A 23,226-nucleotide genomic window follows, 5' to 3' on the forward strand; every position below is an offset into this window, starting at 1 on the left:
GATAACTGAGAAGGAGGTTGAGGAAGCGATAAAAGCAATGAAGAGTAGAAAAGCGGGAGGGCCGACGGGAGTTGTGGGAGATATGTTGAAGGCAGCAGGAAGTTGGGGTGTGAAGAGAATGACAGAGATCTGTAATCTGGTGGTGAAAGAAGGCTGCATTCCAGTGGATTGGGAACCGAGTACCCTCGTCCCTCTATACAAGGGGAAAGGTGACCCTCTGGACTGTGGCTCGTATCGAGCGATAAAGTTATTGGAGCATGGAATGAAGGTATTGGAAAGGGTGTTGGAGAGGACGATAAGGAAGAAAGTGAAGATCGACGAAATGCAGTTTGGATTCATGCCAGGAAGAGGAACGACAGATGCACTTTTTAGGAAGTTAGGAGTGGAGGAATTGTTGATCAGAGGAGTGATGGCAATGTACGAGAGAGAGCGCACAGCTGTAAGGACGAAGGACGGGAACAGTGCTGAGTTTGAGGTGAAGGTGGGAGTGCATCAGGGGTCGGTACTAAGTCCACTACTATTTGTAGCTGTGATGGAGGTGCTGGCTCAGAACGTAAAGGAGAGTTTACCGTGGGAGTTGTATGCAGACGATCTGGTGTGGATTGCGGAAAGTATGGATGGACTGAAGGAAAAGATGAACAAGTGGAAGGAATGTGTAGAGACAAACGGTCTGAAGGTGAATATCGGAAAGACGAAGGTGATGGCAAGTGGTAAAGCATGTGGTGAGGTGGAAAGAACTGGGAAGTGGCCCTGTGCTGTGTGCAGGAAGGGTGTCGGAGTGAACTCCATTCAATGTACAATGTGTGCTGAGTGGGTTCATCAAAAATGTTGTGGTCTGAGAGTGTCATTAACCAGTGCGGCAGCTACATTCAAATGTAAGGTGTGCACAGAGGGCGCTGCAGATGGAGGAAATGTTGAGTTGGATATTGGAGATGGTGTGAAGCTGGAAGGTGTGAAAACGTTTTGCTACCTCGGAGACATGCTGAATGGAGAAGGTGGATCAGACTCGGCAACGGTTGCTGGAGTGAGATGTGCATGGAAGAAGTTTCGGGAACTGAGTGGCGTGCTGTTGAGGAGGGGAGTGTCTTTGAAGCTGAAGGGAAATGTGTATGCTGCATGTGTGAGAAGTGTTATGATTTATGGGAGCGAGACATGGGTAATGAACGTAGAGCAGCAACGAAGGCTGGAAAGGGTGGAAAATGCGAATGGTTCGGTGGATGTGTCGAGTATCGTTGAGAGAGAGGAAGACAAATTATGAATTGCGAAAGATGATGGGAATAGAGCCTGTGATTGATGCTGTGAAGAGGAACAGGTTGAGATGGTTTGGTCATGTGTTGAGGAAGGATGAAAGTGACTGGTTGAGAAGAGTGATGGAAATGAATGTAGAAGGAAGTAGAGGACGGGGAAGACCGAGAAAGACTTGGCTAAAGATGGTGGAAGAAGAAATGCGGGCAAGGGGGTTAACAAGGAGAGATGCAGAAAATAGGGCAAAATGGAGAAGATTGTCATGGGGACTGCAAGGCTAACCCCCGCTCTAGCAGGGAAAATGGCCTTAAAATGCATGTTGTTGTTGTTGTTGTTGTTGTTGTTGTATGTGCATGCATAATCGGGCCAAATTCGGAGACAAAGTTCTGCTAAATGGTAGGTTCGTTTTTGGATACATGGTCCGATTTGTGTTCAAATATACAACATTGAATTGAAATCAGGCTGTTCCTTGTTCATAAACTGTCGTCTGTGGGAAGACAGACAAAGTGAACCAATTGGTTAACCCTGGTTTTTGTTTCGTGCATGTGGGGTAAATATATGAACACAAAAGGACATCAATGATTACACGTCACTACTACAGACCCTTACACCAAAGGGTCACGGGGATTTGCACACGTTTCATTGACAAGGAAAAGCTGTGTATGCAAGTAAGGTGGTAGAGCAGAGATTAAAGAGAGCAGTGGAACAAGAGTGGCATGATAAGAGACCATCATTTCACCTGGCGAAAGACATAATGGCAAGAGATGGGGTTGCGGGGTGGAGGCACCCTCCTGCGCCAGAGGTGAATAAGCATGACTGGCGAACAAAGCCAAAGGAAGCCGATTGGCACCCAGGTTAGAACGGTCTGCTCGAAGCAGATAGTTAGGTCTGGGTCTGCCCTGTCCAGCAGAGAGCCATTCTGGTCAAAGAAGATGTGGAAAAGTTAACACCGCATGATTATTTAAATACAGTACAAATAAATGTGACAATTCATACTATTGCCCTGACTTACCCAAAATTCTGAACCACAAAATGCATCCATGTTGTTGGATTCACTGTGCAAGGTGTTAAATGTCAGTCTAGCTGCTGCAAAGTACGCTGTCACCTGTGATAAATATAAAAATCATTGCAAATCATTGGAGCTTCTACAGTGGCAGAAACTGCGACTACCACAGTTGAAAAACACGCAACAGAAAACTAGAAAGCATCTGAAAATGCAAAGCCCATCAGCTTTGTATTCAGACTTCTTCTTCTGTATGCTAAACATGATGAAAACAGCTAGAAAAAAATACAAAAATATTGACGATTTGAGGAGACCGTGACCTTTTGACCTCAAAAGCAATAGGCTTCAGTGACCAAATATGCAAACCCTGCTCAAATTTCTGGTCAATCAGATGGAAATTGATGATTGTGACCTTGAACTTTTGACCTTCTTGACAGAACACAGGTTATACTTGAGGAATTGGGTCATATGACAATTAGGTAACTGTCTGATATTTTATGCAACCTTGACCTAAAAAACAAAATAATAAAAAACAATCACCTATTAGCTTTTGATTGACGAACCAGTTCAGTGACCCACTATGCAAATTCTTAAAATTTAAGGTCAATTGGATGAAAATTGACAATTTTAGGTGACGCTGACCTTTGATCTTTTGACCAAATTATGAATTTGTCTTCTCCACATTCTCATAACAAGAAAGAGCAAACAGAGATTGCAAACCCTCACCAGGACATGTTCTTAGTGGTTTATATGGTGACTGGGCCACATGACTGATGACATCATCATAAATAAATAAAAATCCTCCAATTCATTTATTTAGATGACACTCAAGAAATTTCATCTTCATTGGATGAAGTTTTAACTTGTCAGATTATGACGTCACAATGAAGGCACCTATGACAATCATTAACATATGTTATTCCCCATTGAGAGTTCTTTACAATGAGCAATGCCCAATTTTTTTCAATGCAGTGCTTTCGGGAATATAGAGGTGCAAATTTTTCAGTTTTTCCAAGGGCCTCTCACTCACTCACTGCAGGCAGGTTGGTGGTCTTTCCGTCTTCTACCGACTCCTCTCTGGCCTTGCCCCCCCAGCGCTCTCTGGGCTCTGTCCCGCAAATATTCCTACAGGTCGCACAAGATCTGCCTGCAACCCTCTTATGGTTAAACTGCCAAAATCAAGACTCTCTGCTCACCTTCACTCCTTCATTCCTCTTTTCTCCCGCCTCTGGAACAAACTCCCTCACTCTCTTCAATCCAACTCCACCCTCCAGGTCTTTAAAACAGCTGTTCACCACCATCGCTTATCTTCCCCCATCCAAAACCTTGATCTTTTCTACCCCCGCTAATTTCACCCCAATTCCACTTTTTTGAAATACCAACTTCTGTCCTGGAAGTCCTTGGTGTCCTTGTGTTTTATAATTCTCCCACCCCCTCCCCCTTCCCACACCTCCTACCCCCAAGCCCTCTCCCTCCCACACATCTCCCTGCTCTTAATGTTGTGTGCTCTCAAGTGTTTGTGTGCTTCCCCTTCTCTTGTCTTCCGCTCCCTCTTTTTATATATTTTGTTTGGCTGGTTGATTTGTTTGTGAAGTAAATGTCAGCTCTTTCACGAGCCTCGATTCAGTATCCAAAAAAAATTAAAAAAAATTGAAGCAGTCGAGTGGAGATTATTCCAGACACGAGGTGACTTGTTTACCTTTCCACCTTTACATGACATAAACTTCAGAGTTGGTGACATCTTTCTTTACCATGGATACATTTGAAATCAGTTGTTCTGATCATCCGCGAGTATAAAACAGGTTGGTTACTCCATTTCATGTTGTATTCTTATTGCCGATCATCGTCATGCGCCATCTTCCCACTAAATATGCAATTGGGAAGGAATTAGGAGAAAATGTGAAAAATCAAAGCATGGGGAAAGGTAGGAAAACATTGGGAAAAGAGACAAAAGTGTGTAGGGAAGGACAGGAAGGTGCTGAATGCGGGAGAAATCCCCCCGTAGTATAATGGAGCAAACGTGGACATTACCAAAACTCACAAATTGATGTGGCAGAAATAGCGCCATCTTTGTTGGTAGCCGATATTATAAATCATCTTCCTTTATCTTATGATATGGAGTACTGTATAATGTTGTGATCATTAAAAATTCTTTAAAAAATGATTAAAATTATAACGTGCATTTTCACTTGCCCAGCGAAGGTGGGCCGAGATGGGCACTCCCGCCCGGAGGACTCCATCAGTCCGTCCGTCAGTTGTCAGTTGTACGGTCCGTCACTCAGTCAGTCGTCCATCAGTCAGTCGTACGTCAGTCAGTCGTACGTCAGTCAGTCGTACGTCAGTCAGTCAGTCGTACGTCAGTCAGTCAGTCAGTCGTACGTCAGTCAGTCAGTCGTGCATCAGTCAGTCGGTCGTCCGTCAGTCGGTCGTCCGTCAGTCGGTCGTCCGTCAGTCGGTCGTCCGTCAGTCGGTCGTCCGTCAGTCGGTCGTCCGTCAGTCGGTCATCCGTCAGTCGGTCGGTCGTCCGTCAGTCGGTCGTCCGTCAGTCGGTCGTCAGTCGGTCGTCCGTCAGTCGGTCGTCCGTCAGTCGGTCGTCCGTCAGTCGGTCGTCCGTCAGTCGGTCGTCCGTCAGTCGGTCGTCCGTCAGTCGGTCGTCCGTCAGTCGGTCGTCCGTCAGTCGGTCGTCCGTCAGTCGGTCGTCCGTCAGTCGGTCGTCTGTCAGTCGGTCGTCAGTCAGTCAGTCAGTCGTCCGTCGTCCGTCCGTCAGTCAGTCAGTCGCCCGTCCGTCAGTCAGTCGCCCGTCCGTCAGTCAGTCGCCCGTCCGTCAGTCAGTCGCCCGTCCGTCAGTCAGTCGCCCGTCAGTCACAGTCGCCCGTCAGTCACAGTCGCCCGTCAGTCACAGTCGCCCGTCAGTCACAGTCGCCCATCAGTCACAGTCGCCCGTCAGTCACAGTCGCCCGTCAGTCACAGTCGCCCGTCAGTCACAGTCGCCCGTCAGTCAGTCAGACGTCCGTCAGTCAGTCAGACGTCCGTCAGTCAGTCAGACGTCCGTCAGTCGTCCGTCAGTCAGTCGTCCGTCAGTCAGTCAGACGTCCGTCAGTCAGTCAGACGTCCGTCAGTCAGTCAGACGTCCGTCAGTCAGTCATACGTGAGTCAGTCGTCCATCAGCCACAGTCCGTCAGTCAGTCACAGTCCGTCAGTCAGTCGTCCATCAGTCAGTCGTCCATCAGTCAGTCGTCCGTCAGTCAGTCGTCCGTCAGTCAGTCAGTCGTCCGTTAGTCAGTCATCCGTAAACACATGAAACTTGTTCTCCGAAACCACTGATGGGATTGCGACCAAATTTGGCACCAATAATATTTGTTGTGTTGTGACTAAAGTTTGTTCACGGCATTAAAAAAAAAAAAAAAAAATCACGGTCTGAGGGGGTTTACCGGGGTCAAAGTGGATCCAGGTTTGACCCCCCAAAATAGCAATTTGCTTTTTCCTCTGAAAGTACAAACACTATTTCGATGAAACTTGATCACAACCTTCATCACCCGTGATGTACCGAATTTTGTGCACAGCCTTAAAAAAAAAAATCGAAGTCTAAGGGGATCTCAGGGGGTCAAAGTGGGTCTGGGTTTGACCCCGCAAAATATGTATTTGCTTTCTTTTCTGAAACGACACACGATTTTGATGAAACTTGACCACAACCTTCACCACCCGTAATGTACTAAAGTTTGTTCACGGCGTTTTAAAAAAACCTTCCCCTTTGGGGGTCTATGGGGGGGGTTGCCCCCCAAAATAGGTATTTGCTTTCTCCTCAAACTACACACGCAATTCCGATGAAACTTCACCACAACCGTAATTATCCATGATGTACCAAAGTTTGTTCAAGGCATTAGAAAAATTGGGGTCTTAGGAGGTATATTGGGTTGGGGGAGAAAGCGTTGCCCCCCAAAAGGTATTGTTTTGTTTGTTTAAAGTCTTATGGTTATGTTAGTATGACTACATGCTGCCCTGTCTTCCAGCAACCATTGAAATTGATGAAAATACCTTTAGTCGGTGTAGTATACTGTTAATTCTACCAGGTGAGTGCCAGGGGTATTGCCCTTATGTTTAAAATGTAGGTACGGGTCTTTACGTAATGCAAATACAAGTGAATTAAATGAAGTTCAATTTGTATGAAAGGTAAATCATAACTATACCTGATGGATATAGATGTACCTGTAGTACTGGAATTATGGGTGAACATCACGTGGGATTTTAATCTGAACTTTGGATTAAAACAAAGTAAATCTTCAAAGGGCTTATCATTGTTAGTGATCATGGAAAGGTAACTGTGAAAAAACAAAAAGAATCGTCCGTCCCGGTAATCTCTAATGTTGTTCATCGAGTCCGTGCATCAAAGGGACAGTATACCTGCAAATACCTGTATGTCACTTAATTTACCATACGAGTAACAAACAGCCTCCTACCAAACAAATGTTAACTTTTGAGATGTTACCTGCAATGTTTACAGGTCACACAGAAACATGTCCATTTATATGCTGAACTTAATTTTTGCACAAATGTCAGATCGTAGAAACTTTCTTATATCAGCAGAAACTTGGATTCATGGGGGTTCCCAGCCCCAGGGAGGGTTACCCCCTGAAACTTGGATTTATGGGGGTTCCCAGCCCCAGGGAGGGTTACCCCCTGAAACTTGGATTCATGGGGGTTCCCAGCCCCAGGGAGGGTTACCCCCTGAAACTTGGATTAATGGGGGTTCCCAGCCCCAGGGAGGGTTACCCCCTGAAACTTTGATGAATGGGGGTTCCCAGCCCCAGGGAGGGTTACCCCCTGAAACTTGGATTAATGGGGGTTCCCAGCCCCAGGGAGGGTTACCCCCTGAAACTTGGATTCATGGGGGTTCCCAGCCCCAGGGAGGGTTACCCCCTGAAACTTGGATTCATGGGGGTTCCCTGCCCTCGGGAGGGTTACCCCCTGAAGCTTGGACTCATGGGGGTTCCCAGCCCTAGGGAGGGTTACCCCCTGAAACCTGGATTAATGGGGGTTCCCAGCCCCAGGGAGGGTTACCCCCTGAAACTTGGATTCATGGGGGTTCCCAGCCCCAGGGAGGGTTACCCCCTGAAACTCAAGATCCCTACTTGTCCCTTAATTACCAACCGATTGCTCTGAAACCCGACACAGCCCTTCCACTAGTAACTAGATAGTCCGCAGGATCGATACGTCTTCGATTTTCCGATTAAAATTTTTTTTCGATTAATGGGATCATGAGGGCACCCAGGGCGGGTTCCAGTGAAACGAGCGGTGGGAAACATGAATATTCAGTTGTGGTGAAAAGTGTGGTGGTCATGATGGATATTCCACCAGCTAAAGGCAATCCAACAATTACAAATACAATAAACGCGCTCACGGTAACGTCCGTCGTGACTCGTGAGAGAAAATACCGGCAAGTAGAAAAGTTCATCAGGTCCACGTGAGTACCTCGCGGGTCGTGGGGGAGTGGGGGAGAACGGGGAACTCCGCCCAGAGGTCCCACAGGAAGCAAAAACAGCAGTGGAGTATCGGTACCGATATCTAACTCCACGACACGTGTCTTGAAAGTTGAAGCTCTAAAGTCGAAATCCCGCCAAGAGCAGACACCCTCCACGCATCGATCCTCACGCGCGTGCATAAACCTCTTCTTCTTCCTCCTCTCAATCAACCCTCCATATGGTACTGGGAGTTGATTGGTTGCTCCTGTTTTTAAACCACGCCCACCCATCATAAAGTTTGTCGGGAGCGTCAGTTTGTGAGTGAGGAACAAGGTTAGCGAATTAATTATCCCTGCACCGTATGTTCACGAATAAAATGATGCTTGTAATTTGTAATATACAAAAGCACTGCATTAAATGTAATGTCCCACACGAAGGTTTGAGACCAACTGGTTACCTCCACCGCCAAAGGTGGATGGAGGTTATGTTTTCACCCCTGTCTGTCTGTCTGTCTGTCCATTTGTGAACAGAATATCTCAAAAAGTTGTGCACGGATTTGGACGAGGTTTCGCAGAGATGTAGCGAATGTCACAAGGACGAAATGATTAGATTTTGGTGACGATCCGGATTCGGCTACTCGAATGTTTTAAGTGATTCTTCACCATTGTGAGAAAGGGCCAAAAACGATACATAGCAGGATATCTGAAAAAGTTGTGGACGGATTCGGACGAAGCTTGGTGGACCAGTTGGGTGTCTGGCAAGGAAGAATCGATTCAATTTTGGTGAAGATCTGAATTTGGATTCGGATATGAGAGTTATTTAAGTTTTTAAGTGATTCTGCACCATTGAGTGATAATCTGATATTGAAGGAACTGCGCTCCAACGCGAGTCGAAAGAATTGACGCGACCAAAGACGGAATTCGTCCGAGTTGCTTTATTGAAACAAAACAGCTCAGGTATTCTGACAAGCCCGTTTATCGGGCAGCAATATATATACACATTTATGCCCGGGCGTTTGCCCGGGAAAACCGAGACCGGGCATGCCCGGGTGTCAAGGGCGAGCCCTGGAAAGGCGAGTCTGGACATGCCCGGGCGTCCTGGACGCGGCCTGGCAAGTCGAGGCTGGGCATGCCCGAGCGCTCTGGGCGAGCCCTGGAAAGGCGAGAGCGGGCATGCCCGGACGCTCTGGGTGAGCCCTGAAAAGGCGAGTCTGGACATGCCCGGGCGTCCTGGACGCGGCCTGGCAAGTCGAGGCTGGGCGTGCCCGGGCGCTCTGGGCGAGCCCTGGAAAGGCGAGAGCGGGCATGCCCGGGAAAGATGACACCGGGCGTGCCCGGGAGGTTCGGGCGTGCCCGGGAACAGCGAGTCCGGGCATGCCCAGGAGAGGCGCGTCTGGGCCCGTCCGGACGAGCCCGGCATGGCGATCGCGCCCTGGCCGCGTCCTGGCAGGTGCAAGGCGATTGTGTACATTCAGCGGGAACCGCCACACACGCCCCTCCAGAATCGACCTGCACCGGCAGGGTCAATTTAAGGGGGGTCCAGATGACTAGGCCGAAGCGACCCCTGGAGGGTCGTGGGGGGGGGGGGGGTCCGATCCGGTGGTGGGTGGTCGAGCGGGGGGAACTGCAGACGGGGGGCGGCCTCGCCGCGGAGGAAGGGCCAACCGTGGTGGTCGGTCGACGTCCACGTGCGCCGGTTTGAGGCGGTCCACAGAGATCCGGTCCGACCGGCCGCCGACGTCGACGACGAAGGACTTGTCGCCCCGTCGCAAGACCCGGAAGGGCCCGTCGTACGGCGGCCGGAGTGGCCCCCGGTGCGCGTCATGACGCACAAAGACGTACTCCGCTGTGCGAAGCGCCGGGGGGACGTAGGACTGGGGGCCACCGTGGCGGGACGTTGGCACGGGGGCAAATCGGCGGGCGGCCTCCTGGAGGTCCGAGCGCTGGTGTGCGGCGGACCAGGGACTGGTAGCGTCGGGCACGAACTCGCCCGGGACGCGGAGCGGCTGGCCGTAGACGAGCTCAGCGGCGGACGCCCGGAGGTCCTCCTTGGGGGCCGTGCGGAGGCCCAAAAGGACCCACGACAGCCGGTCGGTCCAACCGTCGTCCTGAAGGCCGGCCATGAGTGCGGCCTTCATGGAGCGGTGAAACCGCTCGCACAACCCATTGGCTTGGGGGTGGTAGGCCGTGGTGCGGTGCAGCGTGACCCCCAACGAGCGGGCGACCGCGCCCCAAAGTTCGGACGTGAACTGTGGGCCGCGGTCGGACGAGATGTCCACCGGTGCGCCGAAGCGCGCGACCCAGGTGGCGATGAACGCCTGCGCCACGTCGGCGGTGGTGGTGGAGGTGAGGGGCACGGCCTCCGGCCACCTGGTGGTCCTGTCCACCATGGTGAGCAGGTGGGTGAACCCCTGCGATGGGGGCAGGGGACCCACCAGGTCCACGTGGACGTGGTCGAAACGCCGTCCAGGCACGGTGAAAGGTGCTAGCGGGGCCTGGGTGTGGCGGTGGACCTTGGCCCGCTGGCAGGCCGTGCAGGCGTTGGCCCAGTCGCGGACGTTCCGTCGAAGGCCGTGCCAGACGAAACGCGCCGACACCAGCTTCTGAGAAGCTTTCCGGCCCGGGTGAGAAAGGCCGTGGATGGAGGCGAAGATGCGGCGCTGCCAGGAAACGGGCACGATGGGGCGAGGCTGGCCCTGGGAGACGTCGCAGAGCAGGACGGTGCCCGCGAAGGGGATGTCGGCCAGGCGGAGGCCCGTGTCCGCCGCCCGGAGGGCCTGCACCGAGGTGGCGGTGGTCTGGTCGGCCGCCATGAGCGCGAAGTCCACGCCGAGGTGGACCGCGTTCGCGCTGGCCCGAGAAAGACAGTCGGCCACGGCGTTGTCTTTGCCGGCGACGTGCCGGATGACCGTGGTGAATTCCGACACGGCGGAGAGGTGGCGCTGCTGGCGGGCCGACCACGGCTCCGTGACTTTGGCCATTGCGTAGACCAACGGCTTGTGGTCGACGAAAGCCGTGAACGGGCGGCCCTACAGGAGGTGTCAGAAATGGCGAACGGCCAGGAATAGACCGAGCAGCTCGCGGTCGAATGTGCTGTATTTTAACTCGTTCGGCCGGAGCTGCCGGCTGAAATAAGCGAGTGGCTGCCAAACCCCGTCCACCCATTGTTCATGGACGGCGCCCACCGCGTAGTTGGAGGCGTCCGTAGTGAGGGCGATGGGCGCATTGAGCACCGGGTGAGCCAGCAGCGTTGCGTCGGCGAGGGCCCGTTTTGCGCCCGTGAAGGCTGCGTCCATGGCCGTGGACCAAACGATGTCATGCTTGGCCGGCTTGCCCCGGAGGGCCTCGTAAAGGGGCCGCATGAGCTGAGCAGCGCGGGGCACGAATCGGTGATAAAAATACACCATGCCGAGGAACTCTTGTAGGGCCTTGATGGAACGGGGACGCGGGAACGTGGTGATGGCCTCGACCTTGGTCTGCAGCGGCACGGCCCCGGTCTTGGTGATGCGGTGGCCCAAAAAGTCAACTGTCGTCGTGCCGAAGTGGCATTTGGCCGGGTTGACAATGAAGCCGTGCTCGCTGAGGCGACCGAACAGTGTTCGGAGGTGGAGGAGGTGCTCGGCACGAGACGTGCTGGCGACGAGGATGTCGTCCAGATAGACGAAAAGAAATGGCAGGTCGCGCAGCACGCCGTCCATTAAGCGCTGGAACGCCTGGGCCGCGTTCTTGAGGCCAAACGGCATCCTCAAAAATTCGAACAGGCCGAACGGCGTGATGACGGCCGTCTTCGGGACATCGGTCGCCCGGACAGGTACCTTGTGGTATCCCCGTATCAGGTCAATTTTGGAAAATATGACCCGTCCCGCCAAATGGGCGGAAAAGTCCTGGATGTGCGGGATCGGGTACCTGTCGGGGGTTGTAGCATCGTTGAGGCGGCGGTAGTCGCCACACGGGCGCCATCCGCCCCCCGGCTTTGGCACGATGTGCAGTGGTGAGGCGCACGCGCTATTGGAGCGCCGCACGATGCCGAGGTGCTCCAACGCGTCGAACTCGGCCTTTGCCACGGCGAGCTTGGCCGGGTCGAGGCGGCGGGCCCTGGCATAGACCAGCGGGCCCGTAGTGGGTATGTGGTGCTCGATCCCATGCCGCACTGCGACGGCCGAAAACATCGGCCGCATGAGGGCCGGGAATTCCGCGAGCAGGTGAGCGAACTCGTTCGCCGTCGGGAGGGCGCACGCCAGTTCGGTCGGCGCGGAGCTGCTCATCGTGCACGCCAGGGAGCTGAAGGTCTCGGCGTTGACAAGGCGATGACGTTTGACGTCGACCAGCAGCCTGTGCGCGCAGAGAAAGTCGGCGCCCAGCAAAGCCATGGGGACGCAGGCGGTCACAAAGGTCCACTGAAAGCGCTGGCTGCCGAAGCAGAGGGTGACGTCGCGCGGGCCGAAAGTGCATATGGCCGAGCCATTAGCAGCGACCAAAGAGGGGCCGCAAACGGTGTCCCGCCTGTCCTGCTCGGAGGCGGGTATGACGCTCAGTTGGGCGCCGGTGTCACAAAGGAAACGCCGCCCGGACGCTTTGTCCCGAATAAAAAGCAAGTTGCCCGAGTGGCCGGCGCTCATGGCTGGGAATGAACGCCGGCCCGGCCGTTTCCCGACTTGCCGAAAGTGCACGGGGGTCGGCACGTCCGAGCCTTGTGTCCGAACCTGGCGTGGTAATAACACCACGCCTGGTCAGGTGGAGGCTCCGGCCGTCGTGTCGGAAGCGGTCGGCACGGCGTGGCGGCCACCAGTTGCACCGGCAGTTCGGCCTCCAACCGCGCAGGGCGCTCGGGCGTCGTGGGCGTCGCCTCGGACGGCGGCAGGCTCCAGGTAGCCGCGCCAATGTGTTGGCCCGCCGAGAAGATCTTATCGGCTTCCCTGGTGAGGGCGCGGGGATCGGTGATCGACGTGCCAGCCAGGGCGAGGCGTACCGGGTGAGGCAGTTGGCGAAGGAACAGCTCGCGGAACAGAAAATCCGGAGAGTGCTCACCGAGCAACGAGAGCATATAGTCCATGTGCTCGGACGGGCGCGTGTCGCCGAGCTCGGGCAGGTCGAGCAGGCGCCGTGCGCGTGCCGCCGGTGAGAGGGCGAAAGCGTCGAGGAGGAGTGTCTTCAGCGCATCATACTTGTCGGCAGCCGGCGGGTACTCGAGGAGGCTCAGGGCGCGGGCCGCGGTGGCGGAACCGAGCGCTGCCACGACGTGGTGGAAGCGGGTGTCGTCCGCGGTGATGCCTCGCAGGGCGAACTGGGAGTCCGCCTGGGCGAACCAAACAGCCGCGTGAGCCTCCCAGAAGGTAGGCAGTTTAAGAGTCACTGCCGTGTCCATGTCGGTAGGTCACCAGTGAAGGAGCTGCGCTCCAACGCGAGTCGAAAGAATTGACGCGACCAAAGACGGAATTCGTCCGAGTTGCTTTATTGAAACAAAACAGCTCAGGTATTCTGAAAAGCCCGTTTATCGGGCAGCAATAAATATACACATTTATGCCCGGGCGTTTGCCCGGGAAAACCGAGACCGGGCATGCCCGGGTGTCAAGGGCGAGTCCTGGAAAGGCGAGTCTGGACATGCCCGGGCGTCCTGGACGCGGCCTGGCAAGTCGAGGCTGGGCATGCCCGAGCGCTCTGGGCGAGCCCTGGAAAGGCGAGAGCGGGCATGCCCGGACGCTCTGGGCGAGCCCTGGAAAGGCGAGTCTGGACATGCCCGGGCGTCCTGGACGCGGCCTGGCAAGTCGAGGCTGGGCGTGCCCGGGCGCTCTGGGCGAGCCCTGGAAAGGCGAGAGCGGGCATGCCCGGGAAAGACGAGACCGGGCGTGCCCAGGAGGTTCAGGCGTGCCCGGGAACAGCGAGTCCGGGCATGCCCAGGAGAGGCGCGTCTGGGCCCGTCCGGACGAGCCAGGCATAGCGATCGCGCCCTGGCCGCGTCCTGGCAGGTGCAAGGCGATTGTGTACATTCAGCGGGAACCGCTACAATATGGTCAACCAGGTGGAGGTATGCTCTCACCTGAGTGCCGTTCTAGTTCGTTTCTGCATTCACCCGTGGATCGTCACATACTACTGATACTACTTACACTACTTATACTTATGTTGTGTCCGGTTCATATTTTTATTACTTCCGCCACCAAAGGTGGATGGAAGTTGTGTTTTCACCCCTGTCCGTTTCTTACTTGCGAAAATCGAAGATTGTTCGAGTATATTGGTTGGACTTGTGCGTTATTCTGTCTGTTTGTTTGTCGCCTTCAAGTCACAATTTTCAACCGATCTTCGCGGAGCTTCACCAAATGGTAGAGTTCGTCATAAGCAAGAAGCCTCGTGTTTTTGGGGTCAAAAGATTAATAGGTCAACATAGGCCAAAGGTCACCAACTTTGTCAAGTTTTTAAAATCCTCAATTTTCATCTGATTGACTTGAAATTTGAATAGGATTTGCATATCTGGTCACTGAATTCAACCATCAACTATTTTTTGAGGTCAATATCGGCCAAATGGTCAACATAGGCCAAGTTTCTAAAATCCTCAATTTTCATCCAATTATCTTGAAATTTGAAGAATATTTGCATATCTGGTCACTGAATTCAACCCCCAACTATTTTTGAGGTCAACATAGGCCAAAAGGTCAACATAGTCCAGATTTCTAAAATCCTCAATTTTCATCCAATTAACTTGAAATTTTAAGAGGATTTTCATCCCATGTCACTTAATTCAACCACCAATTATTTTTGAGGTCATCATAGGCCAACAACTTATTTTAGGGATTTCTCAATTATCGTGCTATGCACGACATATTTCTTGTTTGTTTGTCTCTCTGTCTGTCTGTGAAGATATCACAAAAAGTTGTGGATGGATTTGGAAGAAATTTGGCAGAGAGTGACAAGGACGAAATTATTAGATTTTGGTGAAGATCTAGATTCGGATCTGGCTACTAGAATTTTTAAAAGTGATTCTTCACCATTAGGAGATAGGGCCAAAAACAATATATAGCAGGATATCTCAAAAAATTATGGATGGATATGGTCTGGACCTTGATACTTCTCAAACACAACAAAATTGGCGATGAGGATGGGATGTTCCTGTTCCCTTATCTGCACCGTTTCTACCCCTGCATGAGAAAACCTGCGATTCTGTTCCCTACTTGGCAGAAAATGTTTGAGATCTACTTACTTGTGATTGACACCGCTGGTGAGGCTTGGCCTATGAGCCGAAAGCGTGCCGTTCTGTTACATTGCTTGCGGACAGAGGGACGACTTTTTTGCTGTCCAGTATCGACTCCAAATTCTGTCCTGACACCTCCACGAATGCATACTTCTCAAACTCCAAGGGAATGCATGAATGAAAACTGGGTGTTTGGGTAAGTTTAAACACCCCTTTTTAAGATGATTAACGAGGTGCTCACAACAGCAAAAAAAGCCTCACTGAAATGGCAGTCCGACATCTTCGTCAGTCCTCTGTCCCACCACTGGGTTCTTAAGCCGAAATTTTGTTTTGGCCTATCGAAACGTGCCTTTTTTTTGCAAACAAGATCGAGGCTCGTTTAACAGCTAACATCAATCACAAAAAAAACCTACAAACGGACACACAAAACATACAATAAAGGGAGTGGGAGACAAGATGGGGAGAGAGAGACGGAAGCACACAAGTACAACAGCAGAGAACAGGGACATCGGGAGATCTGTAGGAAGGAGGGGGCTTGGGGGGAGAGGTATAAAACACATGGACACTGCCAGAACTTCCAGGAAGAAAATAAGTCGGTATTTCAAAAAAAGTGGTTCTGGGGTGAATTAACGGGGGTGAGAAGAGATCAAGGTTTTCGATGGGGGAAGACAAGAGATAGTGGTGAACAGCTGTTTTAAAGACCTGGATGGAGAAGTGGGATTGAAGAGAGTGAGGGACTTTGTTCCAGAGGTGGGAGAAAAGAGGAATGAAGGAGTGAAGGTGAGCAGAGAGTCTTGATTTCGGCAATTTCACCAGAAGAGGGTTGCTGGCAGATCTTGTGCGACCTGCAGGAATATTTGCGGGACAGAGCACAGACAGAGCTGGGGTGGCAAAGCCTGATAGGAGGCGGTAGAAGACAGAAAGACCACCAACCTGCCTGTGGTGAGTGAGTGAAAGGCCCTCGGAGTTAGCTTCATCGCCAGAGATTCCAATGATTCTGAAAGCTTTGGTTTCAACAGCGTGAAGCCGAGCCAGATGTGAGGCAGGAGCACCAGCCCAGAGGGGAGAACAGTATTCCATTGAGCTGTCGATGAAAGCCTTGCATGTGGTCAGGAGCTCAGGTGTGCCAAAGAAGGACTTCGCACGACGGAGGATGCCCAGTCGGTGACTGGCTTTGGAGGACAGCTTGGAAATGTGGTTTTCCCAGGAAAGATCATGGCAGACAGTGAGACCCAAAAGCTTGAGTGACAGAACTTCTTGGAGAGGATTATTCAGAAAGTGGATGGGAGGGTTGTCCATTCGGTCTTTTCGGAGAGACATAGTAAGAGTGAGAGATTTGTCAGGATTGAAAGACATGTTCCACTTGTTTGACCAGTCTGTGATTTTGTCCAAGTCTGCAGAGAGTGAGGAGGCTGCAGACTGCCGATCTGAGGGATGAGGAATGGAGCGACAGAGAGTAGAGTCATCAGCAAAGAGATAGAGAGGATTTTCAAGAGAGTCAGAGAGATCATTGATGAAGACCAGAAAAAGCACAGGGCCCAGAACACTGCCTTGGGGAACTCCAGCCTGAACAGGAAGAGTAGATGAGAGAAACCCATTCAGGGCCACACGTTGACTACGACTAGAGAGGAAGTCCGCCAGCCATGCGTGGAGATTTCCATGGATACCAAAGGAGGAGAGTTTGGTGAGCAGAGCGGGGTGCCAGACCATATCGAAGGCATGTGATATGTCAAGGGAGACAGCTCTAATTTCCTGTTTGGCATTGAGGACCTCCATCCATCGTTGAGAAAGCAGAAGCAGCATGTCCAGAGTAGAGTGACCAGGTCTGAAACCAAATTGATTATCAGAGATCAAGCCATTGGAGAAGAGGAACGATTTCATATCTGAAGCAATGATGGATTCCATGACTTTGCTGATAATTGGGAGAAGGCCGATTGGTCTGTAGTTGCTAGGATCTGTTTTTGCACCTTTTTGTGCAAAGCGGTGATGATGGCTGATTTCCAAGTAGATGGCAGATGACTTTGAGCAAAAGAGAGGGTGAAGAGAACAGAGAGAGGGAGTGAAAGAGCAGAAGAACAGGAAATTTAGGACCCGTGGGCTGATGCAGTCAGGTCCAGTTGCAGAATCAGAGTCGAGGGTTGACAGAAACTTTTCCACCTTGTCAGAAGGAAAGGACACAGAGTCCAGGAGCAGCTGGGTACGACTGGGTACGGTGGGTACAGAGAGGGATGGGTTTGGGACACAAGATTTGGAGGCAAACACAGAGTTGAAGAATTCAGCTTTTTCACGTGCGGAGTCAGCCGTGTAGCCGTTTGAGGTGAGGGAGGGGATGGAGGGGGAACAAACACCAGACACAGATTTGACCAGATGCCACCAGGATTTGGAAGAGGGAGACAGATAAGAGAGTTCGGTCTTGAGAATGGAGAGATATCGTTTCCTGGCTCTCCTGAGGGTGGACACACACTTGTTTCGGGCTTTGTGAAAGGAAATGAGATTTCCTTGATTGAAATTTGGTTGAAAAGAGTGATGGGAATGAATGTAGAAGGAAGTAGAGGACGGGGAAGACCGAGAAAGACTTAGCTGAAGATGGTTGAAGAAGAAATGCGGGCAAGGGGGTTAACAAGGGGAGATGCAGAAAATAGGGCAAAATGGAGAACATTGTCATGGGGACCGCAAGGCTAACCCCCGCTCTTGCAGGCAAAATGGCCTTAAAATGCCTGTTGTTGTTGTTGTTGGATTTGCTTTCCAGGAGACGAAAGCAAGTTGTTTCTGGGCAACAGCCTCACCACAAGATTCCGTGTACCATGGACGGGAGGAAGGGTATGACAACTGAAGACGAGATGGGATAAATCTGTGCATGAGAGAGAGCAATTTACTTTGGAAGAATTCCCAGGATGAGTTGATGTCAGAGGCGGAAGAGATGGGAGACCAGTCCAGATGATTGATGGCTGCTTGAAGACCGTGCCAGTTGGCCTGAGTGAAATGCCAGACTCGTCGACGCTGAGGAGGCTCTCTGAGAATGGTCAGAGAGATGTCCACTTTAACAAGCACATGATCAGATGAGCCGATTGGAGCAGAAGAAGAGCAGCAGACATTTTCAGGGAAGTTAGTCATAACCAAGTCCAGAAGAGAAGATGCTCCGTTGACTGAGATCTGGGTCGGGAAATTGACAGATTGTGTCAGTCCCAGTGAGTCGCAGATGTCCTTTGCTGAAGAGCCATGGCTGGTGAGAGAGGTACCCACACCCAGCCAACTGGCATGGTGACAATTGAAATCACCACATATGACGAAGAGAGAGTTGGGATGGGTAGATAGAAGTTGGTCCATATTATCAGACAGCGAGATGTAGATGGAGTCATCACTGTTTGGTGGACGGTACAATACACATATGAACAAAAGGTGGGAGCGAAGGGGAAGCCGTAGCCAAAGGTATTCCTGGGGGTGAGGTGGAGAGAGGGCAGTGCAGGGCGAGTGAGGAGGTACATAACCTCTTCTCTTCCTATCACAGATTGGTACATAACCTCCTCTCTTCCTATCACAGATTGGTACATAACCTCCTCTCTTCCTATCACAGATTGGTAAATAACCTCCTCTCTTCCTATCACAGATTGGTACATAACCTCCTCTCTTCCTATCACAGATTGGTACATGACCTCCTCTCTTCCTATCACAGATTGGTACATAACCTCCTCTCTTCCTATCACAGATGGGTACATAACCTCTTCTCTTCCTATCACAGATTGGTACATAACCTCCTCTCTTCCTATCACAGATTGGTACATAACCTCCTCTCTTCCTATCACAGATGGGTACATAACCTCTTCTCTTCCTATCACAGATTGGTACATAACCTCCTCTCTTCCTATCACAGATTGGTACATAACCTCCTCTCTTCCTATCACAGATGGGTACATACACCTCTTCTCTTCTCTTCTCCTCCATTCACACATTGGGACATTACCTCTTATCACTCACAGCACGAATGTTTCCAAACACCTGTAAAGGAAAATGTGTGCTCACAGCACGGATGTTTCCACACACCTGTAAAGGTAAAGGTGTGCTCACAGCACGGATGTTTCCAAACACATCTAAAGGTAAAGGTGTGCTCACAGCACGGATGTTTCCAAACACATCTAACGGTAAAGGTGTGCTCCCAAAACAGATGTTCAGTTCATGTTCCACGTTTAATAAACATCTTCCTCAAACCGACTAAAGTTCACATCCATTTACACATTGGTGAAGATCCACCCCACCACAAGATTACCGAATTTTACCTGTAGCGTCGATCGTCACACCTGAGTTGACAATATAAATGAAGGACCGAGTCAGTTTTCACTCCCACAGGTATTTTTCAGGTGCTCGTCCTTGTCGGTTTAAACAGTGAGAATCATCGGGTTGGGGACTCGATCCGCGTGTTTTTGTCATGGAGTTGGACTTTGTACAAAATACAAATACAGTCATTCCGGAAAGGGAAATGCCAATGGGCATAAGGGAGGGAGGAGGTGTGGGGGTTGGGAAAAGGAGGAGATATGGGGGTTAGGAGAGGGAGGAGGTGTGGGGGTTAGAGAGGGAGGAGGTGTGGGGGTTAGAGAGGGAGGAGGTGTGGGGATTAGGAGAGAGAGGTGGTTTGGGAATTAGGAGAAGGAGGAGGTTTGGGGTTTGGGAAAAGGAGGAGGTGTGGGGATTAGGAGAGGGAGGTGGGTTGGACGTTAGAGAGGGAGGAGGTTTGGGGGTTGGGAAAAGGAGGAGTTTTGGGGGGTAGAGAGGGAGGAGGTATGGGGGTTGGGAAAAGGAGGAGGTGTGGGGGTTAGGCAAAGGAGGAGGTATGGGGGTTAGGAGAGGGAGGAGGTTGGGGGTTAGAGAGGGAGGAGGTGTGGGAGTTAGAGAGAGGAAGGAGGTTTGGAAAAGGAGGAGGTGTGGGGATTAGGAGAGGGAGGTGGTTTGGGGGATGGGAAAAGGAGGAGGCATGGGGATTAGGAGTGGGAGGTGGGTTGGGGGTTAGAGAGGGAGGAGGTATGGGGATTTGGGAAAAGGAGGAGGTATGGAGGGTAGAGAGGGAGGAGGTTTGGGGGTTTGGGAAAAGGAGGAGGTATGGGGAGTAGAGAGGGAGGAGGTATGGGGGTTTGGGAAAAGGAGGAGGTATGGGGGGTAAAGAGGGAGGAGGTTTGGGGGTTGGGGTGGTTCGAAATGGAGAGTGTAACCTAGCAGGCCCTCTCCATTTGGAACACCCTCACAACCCCGTCCACCACTTATGCCATTACCAACATAATGGAAGATGCTCATAAAAGCGTGACCCCCTTTGACCTTTCGCTTTGGTCCTTGACCTGGTCAGGTTTAACTTGTAACTACCGTTCTGGTTTAATGGCCGCAGGGGGTGCTGCATCCTGGAGTGTGCTATCCTTTTGTTATGGACGCAATGTCGGCTGTCCCATCTGTATTTGGGTTGTCCATGTTGAACCAGGTCTACGTCTGAGCGATCAATTAGAACAATCAACTCGTTTTCGAAATTGTGCAACTTGTGTGGTTGTCCACAAACGAGCACGACTTTCAGCAACAACGTCCTCACATTTGGATTCTCTTTGCAATTGTGCTGATCCTGCAGGTAATGGATGCTGTTGATTTTATTAATCAACAATCGACTATTACCCCCACTACTACCACCACCACCACCACCACCACCACCACCACCACTACTACTACTCAGCTTAACATCTCTCTGATTTTTTTTTTGACCGAACAAATTAGAACATTCAAGGTTTTTTTTGTTTTGGTTTTTTTTTTTTGTATACAAGATCGAGGCTCGTGAAAGAGCTAACATTAATCACACAAAAAGTCAAACCGACACACAAAACACAAAAAATAAGGGGAGCGGCAGACAAGATGGGGAGAGAGGGGGGAGGACACAAACGCAACATTTGAGAGCAGGGACAATGGGAGAAATGTGGGAGGGGGAGGGCTTTGGGGGAGGAGGGAGAGGTATAAAACATATGAACACTGCAAGGACTTCCAGGAAAGAAGTTGGAATTAAAAAAAAAGAAAAAAAGAAGTATCTGGGGTGAATTAGCGGGGGTAGAAAAGATCAAGGTTTTGGATGGGGGAAGATAAGAGATGGTGGTGAACAGCTGTTTTAAAGACCTGGAGGGAGGAGTGTGATTGCAGGGAGTGGGGGAGTTTGTTTCTTGAGGCGGGAGAAAAGGGGAATGAAAGAGTGAAGGTGAGCAGAGAGCCTAGATTTTGGCAGTTTAACCATAAGAGGGTTGCAGGCAGATCTTGTGCGACCTGAAGGAATATTGGGGGGACAGAGCACAGAGAGAGCTGGGCGAGCAAGGCTGGAGAGGAGTCGGTATAAGACAGAAAGAGCACCAACCTGCCTGCGGTGAGTGAGTGAAAGGCCCTCGGAGTTAACGTCATCGCAGGAGATTCCAATGATTCTGAAAGCTTTGGTTTCAACAGTGTGAAGCCGAGCTAGGTGTGAGGCAGGAGCACCAGCCCAGAGGGGGGAACAGTATTCCATTGAGCTGCAGATGAAAGCCTTGTATGTGGTGAGGAGCTCAGGTGTGCCAAGGAAGGACTTCGCACGACGGAGGATGCCCAGTCGGCAACAGGCTTTGGAGGCCAGCTTGGAAATGTGGTTTTCCCAAGAAAGATCATGGCAGATAGTGAGACCCAAAAGCTTGAGCGACAGAACTTCTTGGAGAGGATTGTTGAGAAAGTAGATGGGAGGGTTTTCTAGTCGGTCCTTTCGGAGAGACATTGTAAAAGTGTGCGATTTGTCAGGATTGAAAGACATGTTCCACTTGTTTGACCAGTCTGTGATTTTTTTCCAGGTCTGCAGAGAGTGAGGAGGCTGCAGACTGCCAATCTGAGGGATGAGGAATGGAGCGGCAGATAGTGGAGTCATCAGCAAAGAGATAGAGAGGATTTTCCAGAGAGTCGGAGAGATCATTGATGAAGACCAGAAATAGCACAGGGCCCAGAACACTACCTTGGGGAACTCCAGCCAGAACAGAGGGGAGATGAGAGAAATCCATCCAGGGCCACACGTTGCCTTCGACCAGAGAGGAAGTCCGCAAGCCATGAGTGGAGATTTCCATGGATACAATAGGAGGAGAGTTTGGTGAGCAGAGCTGGGTGCCAGACCATATCGAAGGCACGTGATATGTCAAGTGAGACAGCTCTGATTTCCTGTTTGGCATTGAGGACCTCCATCCATTGTTGAGACAGCAGAAGCAACATGTCCAGAGTAGAATGACCTGGTCTGAATCCAAATTGATGATCAGAGATCAAGCCATTGGAGAAGAGGAAGGATTTGATATCCGAAGCAATGATGGATTCCATGACTTTGCTGATAAATTGGAAGCAGGCTGATTGGTCTGTAGTTGCAAGGATCTGTTTTTGCACATTTTTTGTGTAAAGCGGCAATGTTTGCCGATTTCCAAGATGCTGGCAGATGACCTTGAGCAAAAGAGAGGGTGAAAAGAACAGAGAGAGGGTGAGATAGAGCGGCAGAGCAGGATTTTAGGACCCGTGGGCTGATGCCGTCTGGTCCAGTTGCAGAATCAGAGTCGAGGTTTGACATAAACTTATCCACCTTGTCAGGAGAGAAGGACACAGAGTCCAGGAGCAGTTGGGTTCGACTGGGAAAGGTGGGAACAGAGAGAGATGGGTTTGGGACACAAGATTTTGAGGCAAACACAGAGTTGAGGCATTCGGCTTTGTCACATGCGGTGTCAACTGTGTAGCCATTTGAGGTAAGGGAGGGGATGGAGGGGGAACAAACACCAGGAACGGATTTGACCAGACGCCACCAGGATTTGGAAGAGGGAGACAGATAAGAGAGTTCGGTCTTGAGAACGGAGATATTGTTTCCTGGCTCTCCTGAGGGTGGACACACACTTGTTTCGGGCTTTGTGAAAGGAAATGAGATTTCCTTCCGTTGGATTTGCTTTCCAGGAGACGAAGGCAAGTTGTTTCTGGGCAACAGCCTCACCACAAGATTCCGTGTACCATGGACGGGAGGAAGGGTATGACAACTGATCGGATAAGGTTCGTTTTTCTATCCAAGATGGCTTCCAAACCACGTGACCTACGACATCATCATTTTCATACTATATGCAACAATGGTGTTAGATCATATTTGTAAAATTTTGCATCAATAGGGTAAGCGGTTTCAGAGATATAATTATTTAATATTTTCCTTCAATCCAATATGGCTGCCACACCATGTGACCAATGTAGTCAATGCCACACATAAAGTTTCGAGTCAATCGATTTGGTGGTTTGGGAGATGTTTTTTTAAGGTTTTAGGTTAAATCCAATATGGCTGCCAAACCATGT

General features: G+C 51.0%; 1 protein-coding gene across 1 annotated transcript in view; it reads right to left on the minus strand.

The window, feature by feature from the left end:
• LOC137438236 (ATP-binding cassette sub-family C member 2) overlaps nt 1-19,348 on the minus strand; it is a 114,927-nt gene extending 95,579 nt beyond the window's left edge. Inside the window, exons 1-3 of the mRNA XM_068133322.2 lie at nt 19,164-19,348; nt 2,258-2,350; nt 1,985-2,164 (exon numbers count right to left, since the gene is read on the minus strand). Coding sequence (XP_067989423.2) covers nt 1,985-2,164; nt 2,258-2,287 — 210 coding nt within the window. The 5' untranslated portion in view covers nt 2,288-2,350; nt 19,164-19,348. The remainder of the gene's footprint in view (nt 1-1,984; nt 2,165-2,257; nt 2,351-19,163) is intronic.
• Nucleotides 19,349-23,226: the final 3,878 nt, after the last annotated feature.

This window comes from Myxine glutinosa, chromosome 12, assembly GCF_964187855.1.
Source record: "Myxine glutinosa chromosome 12, kmMyxGlut1.1, whole genome shotgun sequence".
NCBI classification, from domain to species: domain Eukaryota; kingdom Metazoa; phylum Chordata; class Myxini; order Myxiniformes; family Myxinidae; genus Myxine; species Myxine glutinosa.